At 60.1% G+C, this 11379-nt stretch overlaps 1 protein-coding gene across 4 annotated transcripts; it reads right to left on the bottom strand.

Annotated features, from left to right (window-relative positions):
• Positions 1-1297: 1297 nt before the first annotated feature.
• On the bottom strand, positions 1298-11319 carry ALDOA (aldolase, fructose-bisphosphate A). 4 transcript variants are annotated; one of them, XM_080639910.1, is made up of 9 exons: positions 11156-11319; positions 9667-9785; positions 6456-6667; positions 5757-5811; positions 5153-5313; positions 4252-4335; positions 4005-4179; positions 2733-2932; positions 1298-1519 (listed from the first exon to the last, which is right to left on the bottom strand). In XM_080639910.1, the coding sequence occupies exons 2-9, from the start codon at positions 9776-9778 to the stop codon at positions 1424-1426; spliced, it is 1095 nt and encodes a 364-aa protein (XP_080496036.1). In that variant the 5' UTR covers positions 9779-9785; positions 11156-11319; the 3' UTR covers positions 1298-1423. The 4 variants fall into 4 exon arrangements, with proteins under 4 accessions (XP_080496036.1, XP_080496035.1, XP_080496037.1 ...); XM_080639909.1 differs by having other exon boundaries at positions 9667-9805; positions 11156-11318; XM_080639911.1 differs by having other exon boundaries at positions 11149-11168.
• Positions 11320-11379: the final 60 nt, after the last annotated feature.

Genomic DNA, 11379 nt, shown 5'->3' with positions numbered 1-11379 from the left:
CCCCTACAGGTCTCAGTGCCCCCCTATGGGCCCCAATGCCCCTCTATGGGTCCCATTGTCCCCTATGGGGCTCAATGCCCCCCCAGGGGTCCCATTGCCCCCTATGGGCCCCATTGTCTCCCCATAGGTCCCATTGCCCCCTATGGGTCTCAATGCCCCCCTATGGGTCCCAAAGCACCCCTGGGGGTCCCATTGCCCCCTATGGGCCTCATTGCCTCCTATGGACCCCATGGCCCCCCTATAGGTCCCAACCCTCACCCTGTGGGTCCCATTGCCCCCCTATGGGTCCCACTGCCCCCTATGGGCCCCGTTGTATCCCTATAGGTCCCATTGCCCCCTATGGGCTTCAATGCCCCCCTATGAGTCCCATTGCCCCCCTATGGGTCCCATTGCCCCCTACGGGTCCCCATTGTACCCCCTATGGGTCTCAATGCCCCCTATTGGTCCCATTGCTCTCCTAGGGGTCTCAATGCGCCCCTATAGGCCCCATTGCCCCCTTTGGGTCCCAATGCACCCCTATGGGTCCCATGGCCCCCTACAGGTCCCCACTGTACCCCCTATGGGTCTCAATGCCCCCCCTATAGGTCCCATAACCCCCTATGGGCCCCATTGTCCCCTATGGGTCTCAGTGCCCCCCTATGGGTCCCAATGCAGCCCCATGGGTCCGAATGCCCCTCTATGGGTCCCCTATGGTGCTCAATGCCCCCCCAGGGGCTCCATTGTCCTCTATGGGCCCCATTGCCCCACATAGATCCCATTGCCTCCCTACAGGTCCCCTTGCACCCTATAGGTCCCATTGCCCCCTATGGGTCCCATTGCCCCCCATAGACCCCATTGCCTCCCTACAGGTCCCCTTGCACCCTATAGGTCTCATTGCCCCCTATGGGTCTCAATGCCCCCCTATGAGTCCCAAAGCACCCCTATGGGTCCCATTGCCCCCCATAGACCCCATTGCCTCCCTACAGGTCCCCTTGCACCCTATAGGTCTCATTGCCCCCTATGGGTCTCAATGCCCCCCTATGAGTCCCAAAGCACCCCTGTGGGTCCCATTGGCCCCTATGGGCCCCATTGTCTCCCTATAGGTCCCACTGCACCCTATAGGTCTCATTGCCACCTATGAGTCTCAATGCCCCCCTATGGGTCCCATTGTCCCCTATGGGTCCCATTGCCCCCCTATGGGTCCAATTGCCCCCTATGGGTCCCATTGCCCCCCTATGGGTCCCATTGCCCCCCCATGGGTCCCATTGCCCCCCTATGGGTCCCATTGGCCCCTATGGGTCCCATGGTCCCCTATAGGTCCCGCTCCATCCACATCCACTTTATTCTCGCGCCTCATTGGCTGCCGTGCGGAAGGGAGCGTGGCTACGGGGGAGGGGGGCGTGGCTACGCGGGGGGGCGTGTCCCGGCGTGATGACGTCATGGCTCAGTAGGCGTGGTTGGAGATGAAGAGGGATTCGCTGGCGGCGGCGCCCGCGGTGCCCGAGGGGGTGTATTGGCCACGGCAGGCCTGGGAGTTAGCCTGGAATACACGGGATAACGGCGTGGGATAACGGCGTGGGATAATGTGGGATAACGGCGTGGGATAACGTGGGATAATGTGGGATAACGGCGTGGGATAACGTGGGATAATGTGGGATAACGGCGTGGGATAACGTGGGATAATGTGGGATAACGGCGTGGGATAATGTGGGATAATGTGGGATAACGGTGTGGGATAATGTGGGATAACGTGGGATAACGGCGTGGGATAATGTGGGATAACGGCGTGGGATAATGTAGGATAATGTGGGATAACGGCGTGGGATAATGTAGGATAATGTGGGATAACGGCGTGGGATAACGTGGGATAATGTGGGATAACGGCGTGGGATAATGTGGGATAATGTGGGATAACGGTGTGGGATAATGTGGGATAACGTGGGATAACGGCGTGGGATAATGTGGGATAACGGCGTGGGATAATGTAGGATAATGTGGGATAACGGCGTGGGATAATGTGGGATAATGTGGGATAACGGCGTGGGATAATGTAGGATAATGTGGGATAACGGCGTGGGATAATGTGGGATAACGTGGGATAACGGTGTGGGATAATGTGGGATAACGTGGGATAACGGTGTGGGATAATGTGGGATAACGTGGGATAACGGCGTGGGATAATGTGGGATAATGTGGGATAACGGTGTGGGATGATGTAGGGTAACATGGGATAAGGGCGTGGGATAACAGGGGATAAGGGCGTGGGATAACGTAGGATAATGTGGGATAACGGTGTGGGATGATGTAGGGTAACATGGGATAAGGGCGTGGGATAACGGGGGATAAGGGCGTGGGATAACGGGGGATAAGGGCGTGGGATAACAGGGGATAAGGGCGTGGGATAGCGACATGGGATAGCGACATGGGATAGCGACATGGGATAGCGACATGGGATAGCGACATGGGATAGCGACATGGGATAGCGACATGGGATTAACCACTTGGGATAACGGACATGGGACAACGACACGGGCTAACACACATGGGATAACGGCACGGGATAACATTGGATAGCGTGGGATAACACCACGGGATAACCACCACGGATCCCACCGCATAACAACCCCCCAAGAGCAGCCCCCCCCCCCCAACCCTCGGCATCCCCCACGTCCCCCCCCCCCACCCCTCCCACGCCGCCATCCCCACGGCTCCCCCCCCCATGGGCGCGCTATGGGGCAGGCGCAGGCTCGTACCAGGGCCCTCTTGACGTACTCCTCCTGGGCCGCTTTGGTGTTGTCCTTCTTGCCCGCCCAGGCCTTGAGGGCCGAGGCCTGCAGGGCCCGTCCGTAGGAGAAGGTGAGGGCCCAGGGCCGGGCCAGGGGGCAGCGGTTGATGGCGTTGAGGTTCAGGGAGGCCTCCTCCTCGCTCTGACCCCCTGACAGGAAGGTGATGCCTGCCGAGGGCAATGGGGGGGGGGGGGACAGGGTCAGTTGGGGGGGGGGATAAGGGGAGATGGGGGGGGAATGGAGACCCCATAGGGATGGGGAGCCCATAGGGACGGGGAGCCCATAGGGACGGGGAGCCCATAGGGACGGGGAGCCCATAAGGACAGGGACCCCATAAGGACAGGGACCCCATAGGGACAGGGACCCCATAGGGACAGGGACCCCATAGGGACAGGGACCCCATAGGGACAGGGACCCCATAGGGACAGGGACCCCATAGGCACGGAGACTCCCATAGGGACAGGAAGCCCATAGGCACGGAGACTCCCATAGGCACGGAGACCCCACAGCGATGGGGACCCCCATAAGCATGGAGAACCCCATAGGAACGGGGACCCCATAGTGACAGGAACCCCATAGGTACGGGGACCCCCATAGGAACAGGGCCCCATAGCGACAGGGACCCCATAGGCAGGGAGAACCCCATAAGGACAGGAATCCCATAGCATGGGGACCCCATAGCGACAGGGACCCCCATAGGGACAGGAAGCCCATAGTGATAGTGACCCCATAGGGACAGAAAGCCCATAGGGACGGGGACTCCCATAGGAACAGGGCCCCATAGCGACAGGGACCCCATAGGCAGGGAGAACCCCATAGGGACAGGAATCCCATAGCACGGGGACCCCATAGCGACAGGGACTCCATAGCGACAGGGACCCCATAGCACGGGGACCCCATAGGGACAGGAAGCCCATAGGGACGGGGACCCCATAGGGACAGGGACCCCATAGGGACAGGGACCCCATAGGCAGGGAGAACCCCATAGGGACAAGAAGCCCATAGGGATGGGGACCCCATAGGGACAGGAAGCCCATAGGGATGGGGACCCCATAGGGACAGGAAGCCCATAGGCAGGGAGAGCCCCATAGGGACAGGAAGCCCATAGGCAGGGAGAGCCCCATAGGGACAGGAAGCCCATAGGGATGGGGACCCCATAGGGACAGGAAGCCCATAGGCACGGAGACCCCCATAGGGATGGGGACCCCACAGCGCCGGGGCGCCGGGGTCGGCACTGACCGGGCACGGCGGGGGGCACGGTGCGGCGCAGCGCGGTGACGGTGGCCATGGCGATCTCCTCGGGGCTGTACTTCTTGGTGCAGGCATGGCCGGGGGTCACCATGTTGGGCTTGAGCAGCGTCCCCTCCAAGTAGACGTGGTGGTCGCTCAGCGCCTTGTAGACGGCAGCCAACACCTATGGGGGGGGGGGATACAGGATTAGGGCCACCCTAAGGAGCCCATGGGGACGGATGGGGTTGGTACCCACCTTCTCGGTGATGTATTGGCAGTGCTTGAGGTCATGGTCACCATCCGGGAGGATCTCGGGCTCCACGATGGGGACGATGCCGTTCTATGGGGACAGCCAAGGGATGGGGATGAGGAGAGGGATGGAGATCAGGAGGAGAGCCAGGCTCCATGGGAGCATCCCGCTGGCCAGCAGGCAGCCATCACCTTCCCTGGTGCCCAGCCCATTGGCAAAGGGGGGGCCTCAACCCCTTGGATAGCCCATGGGTCCTCCATCCCTTGCATGTCCCCATGTCCCCCTCCATGTCCCCATCCCTATGCCCCCTCCATCCCTTTCAGGCCACCATCCCCATGACGCCTCCATCCCTTCCCTGTCCCCCTCCATATTCTCATCCCCATGACTTCTCCATCCCTTCCCTGTCCCCATGGCCCCCTCCATGCCCCCATCCCCACGACCCCTCCATCCCTTCCCTGTCCCCATGGCCCCCTCCATGCCCCCATCCCCACGACCCCTCCATCCCTTCCCTGTCCCCATGGCCCCCTCCATGCCCCCATCCCCACGACCCCTCCATCCCTTCCCTGTCCCCATGGCCCCCTCCATGCCCCCATCCCCACGACCCCTCCATCCCTTCCCTGTCCCCATGGCCCCCTCCATGCCCCCATCCCCACGACCCCTCCATCCCTTCCCTGTCCCCATGGCCCCCTCCATGCCCCCATCCCCACGACCCCTCCATCCCTTCCCTGTCCCCATGGCCCCCTCCATGCCCCCATCCCCACGACCTCTCTATTCCTTCCATGTCCCCATAACCATCTCCATGCCTCCATCCCCATGATCCCCTCATCCCTTCCATATCTCCATGCCTCCCTCCACGCCCCCCTCCCCATAACCACCCCAGAGCCCGCTCTGGTCGGGGACAAGGGACCTGCTGGCAGATGCTGGCGTAGCGAGCCAGGACGTTGGCGTTCTCCATGACGGCCAAGCGGGTCGGGGTGTGCTCCGAGATCTTGAGCACGCAGCGCCACTTGGCAAAGTCAGCCCCGTCCTTCTTGTACTGGGCACAGCGCTCCATGAGCCCGTCCAGGCCTGGGGACAGCAAGAGGGGACGTGGAGGCGAGGGGCAGAAGGGATGGGGACACCAAGGAGTGGACATTAGGGGTGGCACGGATGGGACCATGAAGGCATCAGGGATGGAGGCATCAATGCGGCTGCGAAATGGCAACAAGGATGGCAACACCAAGAGCTATCCGTTGGTAATGGCATGCACGAGACCATGGTGGCATCGAGATGGGGACACCAATGCGGACGTAGGAGCGGCATCAAGGATGGAGACATCAAAGGGTATCCATTGCGAATGGCTTCGATGAGACCATGGTGGCACCAAGGATAGAGACACCAATGGGGCTTGGGGGGGGCATCAAGGATGGGATCACCACAGCGATGCCACCATGGATAGGGACACCAAAAGACCACGAGGGTGACTCCAGGGATGGGGACATGGGGGTGGCCTCCCTGGGACTGCCCCTCACCTTGGGTCGTGGTCTCGCCATTGGTGCCAGCCAGGGGCACGACGCCCTTGTCCACCTATGGGATGGAGCCACATCAATGGGGCCACCAGCCTGGTCCCCACAGGGTCCCCCCCACCATGGGGACACCACCTTTAAGGTGCTCAGCACCCCTATGAGGTCCCCAGCACCTCTTTAAGGTGCCATTCATGATGGAGTTGATGCAGGTCATGGAACACCCCAATGCCACCCCATGGTGCTATCGACACAGGTCATGGAACCCCCATTGCCCCCAGCACCCCAATACCCCCTCCATGGTGCTATTGACACAGATCATGGAACCCCCATTGCCCCCAGCACCCCAATACCCGCCCCATGATGCTATTGACACAGATCATGGATCCTCTATTGCCCCCAGCACCCCAATACCCGCCCCATGATGCTATTGACACAGGTTATGGAGCCTCCATTGCCCCCAGCACCCCAATACCCCCCCCATGGTGCTATTGACACAGGTTACGGAGCCCCCATTGCCCCCAGCACCCCAATACCCCCCCCATGGTGCTACTGACACAGGTTATGGAGCCCCCATTGCCCCCAGCACCCCAATACCCCCCCCATGGTGCTATTGACACAGGTTACGGAGCCCCCATTGCCCCCAGCACCTCAATACCCGCCCCACGGTGATGCTGCCGCACCCCCCGGCGCTCCCCTTGCCCCCACCTTGATGCCCACGAGGGCTCCCTTGCTTCGGATGACCTCGGGGAAGGGGCGCCCGTCGTCGGTCTTCTGGTAGAGGGTCTCATGGAAGAGGATGACGCCGCCGATGCAAGCGTCCACGCGGCTGTCGGCCGTGAACAGCAGCTGCCGGTACCAGCGCCGGTTCTCCTCCGTGTTCTCGGCGCCCACCGAGCTCAGGCGCTTGGCGATGCTGCCTGCGGCCAAACCAGTGCGAGCCGGTTTAGGCCAGTATGGACCAGGGACCCATCGCCTCCCAATAGCGCCCAATGCAGACCCAAGAGCTCCCAGGTACGTCTCGGTGTCGGTTTAAGGTGGGGACGGTGCTTGCAACCGACCCAGCATAAACCAGTACACACCAGTAAGAACCAGCGCTTCCCAATCGCACCCAAGACCTTGCAAGTGTCTCCTGGTGTCGCTTTAAGGCGCTAACACTGCCTGCGGCCACACCAATAGAAACCAGTTCAGACAAGTATAGGCCAGTGCCGGCCAATAACCTGCAAGACCTTCTAAATGTCTTCTACGATCGCTTAAAGATGCTGATGCTGCTTGCAACCAACCCATTACAAACCAGTTCAGACCAGTAAGGACCAGTGCCTCCCAACAGCGCCCAGGAGCTTCCAAGGAGCTCCTGGTGTCGCTGCAAGGTGCTGATGCTGCCTGCAACCAGCCCAGTATAAACCAGTCGAGACCAGTATGAGCCAAGGTCTCCTTATAGTATCCCTCCCGAGTCGACGAGCTTGCAACTGCCTCTTGGCATTACTTTAAGCAGTTAACTCTCCCTTTAACCAACGCAATATAAACCAATTTACACCAATATGGACCAGCGATCTCCTGGTGCTGCCCCAGTGCCTCCCAGTGCTGCTCCAAACGCTCCCAGTAAGGCCTGGGTGCTGCCCCAGTAGGTCCCAGTGAATCCCAGTAGCTCCCAGTCCCCTCCTGCCTCACCCAAATGGGTCCCAGTCCCCTCCTGCATCACCCCCATGGCTCCCCCTCCATCACCCCAATGGCTCCTCTCCTCCATTACCCAATGGGATCCCCCTCCATCACCCCAATGGGTCTTTCTGCATCACTCTCATAGGTCCCAGTTCCCTCTTCCATCACCCCAATGCGCCCCAGTCTCCTGCATCACCCCAATACCTCCCTCTCCATCACCCCAATGGCCCCCCCATCACCCCAATGAGCCCCAGTCTCCTGCATCACCCCCTCTCCCTCCATCACCAAAATACCTCTGCCTCCATCACCCCAATGGACTCCAGTCTTCTCCATCACCCCAACGCTTCTCTCTCCATCACCCTAATGAGTCTCAGTCCCCCCCTGCATCCCCCCAATACCTCCCTCTCCATCACCCCAAAGGGTCTCAGTCCCCTCCTGCATCACCCCAATACCTCTCTCTCCATCACCCCAATGCCTCCCCCTCCATCACCCCAATGCTTGCCACTCCATCACCCCAATGCTTGCCACTCCATCACCCCAATGGGTCTCAGTCCCCTCCTGCATCACCCCAATACCTCCCTCTCCATCACCCCAATACCTCCCCCACCATCACCCCAATACCTCCCCCTCCATCACCCCAATACCTCCCCCTCCATCACCCCAATACCTCCCCCTCCATCACCCCAATGCTTCCCACTCCATCACCCCAATACTTCCCACTCCATCACCCCAATGGGTCTCAGTCCCCTCCTGCATCACCCCAATACCTCCCTCTCCATCACCCCAATACCTCCCCCTCCATCACCCCAATACCTCCCCCTCCATCACCCCAATACCTCCCCCTCCATCACCCCAATGCTTCCCACTCCATCACCCCAATGCTTCCCGCTCCATCACCCCAATGGGTCCCAGTCCCCTCCTGCATCACCCTCACAGCTCCCCCTCCATCACCCCAATGTCCTCCCCTCCATCACCCCAATGGGTCCCAGTCCTCTCTTGCATCACCCCCATGGCTCCCCCTCCATCACCCCCATGGCTCCCCCTCCATCACCCCAATGCTTCCCACTCCATCACCCCAATGGGTCTCAGTCCCCTCCTGCATCACCCCAATACCTCTCCCTCCATCACCCCAATGCCTCCCCCTCCATCACCCCAATGCTTCCCACTCCATCACCCCAATGCTTCCCACTCCATCACCCCAATGGGTCTCAGTCCCCTCCTGCATCACCCCAATACCTCCCTCTCCATCACCCCAATACCTCCCCCTCCATCACCCCAATACCTCCCCCTCCATCACCCCAATGCTTCCCACTCCATCACCCCAATACTTCCCACTCCATCACCCCAATGGGTCTCAGTCCCCTCCTCCATCACCCCAATACCTCCCTCTCCATCACCCCAATACCTCCCTCTCCATCACCCCAATACCTCCCCCTCCATCACCCCAATACCTACCCCTCCATCACCCCAATGCTTCCCGCTCCATCACCCCAATGGGTCCCAGTCCCCTCCTGCATCACCCTCACAGCTCCCCCTCCATCACCCCAATGTCCTCCCCTCCATCACCCCAATGGGTCCCAGTTCTCTCTTGCATCACCCCCATGGCTCCCCCTCCATCACCCCCATGGCTCCCCCTCCATCACCCCAATGCTTCCCACTCCATCACCCCAATGGGTCTCAGTCCCCTCCTGCATCACCCCAATACCTCCCCCTCCATCACCCCAATGCCTCCCCCTCCATCACCCCAATGCTTCCCACTCCATCACCCCAATGCTTCCCACTCCATCACCCCAATAGGTCTCAGTCCCCTCCTGCATCACCCCAATACCTCCCCCTCCATCACCCCAATACCTCCCCCTCCATCACCCCAATGCTTCCCACTCCATCACCCCAATGGGTCTCAGTCCCCTCCTGCATCACCCCAATACCTCCCTCTCCATCACCCCAATGCCCCCCCTCCATCACCCCAATGGGTCCCAGTCCCCTCCTGCATCACCCCAATACCTCCCTCTCCATCACCCCAATGCCCCCCCTCCATCACCCCAATGGGTCCCAGTCCCCTCCTGCATCACCCCAATGGCTCCCCCTCCATCACCCCAAAGGCTCTCAGTCCCCTCCTGCATCACGCCAATGCCCCCGCTCCATCACCCCAATGGCTCCCAGTCCCCTCCTGCATCACCCCAATGGCTCCCCCTCCATCACCCCAACGGGTCCCGATCTCCACCACCCCAATGGGCCCTTCTCCCCCCCCGGCCGGTACCGGTGGACTCATCCGCCGCCAGGATGCCTTTGCCGGGGGCCACAATCCGCTGCGCGATCCCCGCCAGCTCCTTCTTCTGCTCCGGCGTCAGCGCGGCCACGGGCGGCGCCATCTTGGCTCTGCGTACGGCGTCAAGCCTCTACGTACGCCGTCACCCGTGACGTCACGCGTCGGACGTGACCGCCCGGCCCCTGCCCCATGGCGGCCCCCAAGGGGAACCCCCCTCCCGCCAAGGGCGGCCCAAGGTCACCCCCCCCCCCCAACGGGGACGAACCCGCGGGTCTGACCCCAAAATCGCCTCTTTTCGGCCCAAATCGGGGCTGGACACCCCGAAATCTGAGGTTTTCACCCCAAAATCTGGCCTTGACCCCCAAATGATGCCCTTTTCGCCCCAAAAGACGCACGTTTGACCCCAAAATACGCCTTTTTCCCTCCGAAGTAACCGGTTTCCACCCCAAACCACGCCTTTCGTGCACCAAAAGGTGACTTTGCCACCCCAAAGCCTGCCTTTTTACACCAAAATGGCATTCTCACCCCAAAATCCGCCTTTTTCACCCCAAAATCAATGCTTTTCACCCCGAAACAGCGCTCTCCACCCTAAAATCTGCCTTTTTGATCCCAGAACCTGCTCTTTCCACCCCAAAATCTCCTCTTTTCACCCCAAAATCCACCTTTTCCCCCCCAAAACTTCTGCCCACCTCAAAAACTTGCCCTTTTTGCCCCCAAATCGGCCTTTTTGACCCCAAAAACCCCTCTCACCCCCCAAATCCACCCTTTCCCCTCAGGATTTCCCCTAAATCGCCTCTTTTCACCCCAAAACCCAAGCCCAACCCCCAAAATCTGCCCTTTTTTACCTCAAAATCCGCCCTAAAACCCCAAAACCTTCGTTTTTTACCCAAAAACTGCCCTTTCCACCCAAAATCTGCCTTTTTTACCTCAGCATTTGCCCTTTTCCCCCCAAAATCTGCCCTTTCCACCCAAAACCTGCCTTTTTTACCTCAGCATTTGCCCTTTTCACCCAAAACCTGCCTTTTTACTTCAGAGTCTGCCCCAAAACCCCCAAATCTGCCCTTTTCACCCCAAAACCTGCCCTTTTTACCTCACTTACTCCAAAACCTGCCCTTTTTACCTCAGAATCTGCCCTTTTCACCCCAAAATCCACCTTTTTTATCCAAACCCCGTCTTTTTTACCTCAGAATCTGCCCTTTTCACCCCAAAATCTACCTTTTTTACCCAAACCCGGTCTTTTTTACCTCAGGATCTGCCCTTTTCACCCCAAAATCTACCTTTTTTACCCAAACCCCGCCTTTTTTACCTCAGAATCTGCCCCTTGCCCTAAAATCTCCACTTTTCACCCCAAAACCTACCTTTTTTCCCCAAAATCCTTCCTTTTTCACCCCAAACCCGCCTTTTTTCCCTCGACCCCCCCTCCTTACCCAAAACCGCCTCTTTTCACCCCAAAACCCACTCCCCCCCCCCCACCTCACACCTGGACGCGGGCAGCGGCGGGCGCGCGGGAAGGGGCGGGGCCGCGCCGTGACGTCACCACGTCGGGAGGGAGGGGGGGAACACGCTCTTAAAGGGGCAACGTCCCGGTGGGGCCCATCCCGTTCTGGGGTACCCCTCCCCCCTTAAAGGGGTAACGGGCGGTGTTGGGGTACAGAGGGGGTTTGGGGGTGCGGGGGGGGGAAGCGCCCATAGGGTGCAATGGGG

This window comes from Psittacula echo, assembly GCF_963264785.1.
Source record: "Psittacula echo genome assembly, contig: SCAFFOLD_56, whole genome shotgun sequence".
Classification (NCBI taxonomy): domain Eukaryota; kingdom Metazoa; phylum Chordata; class Aves; order Psittaciformes; family Psittacidae; genus Psittacula; species Psittacula echo.
This window is presented reverse-complemented; position numbering and strand designations above follow the sequence as displayed.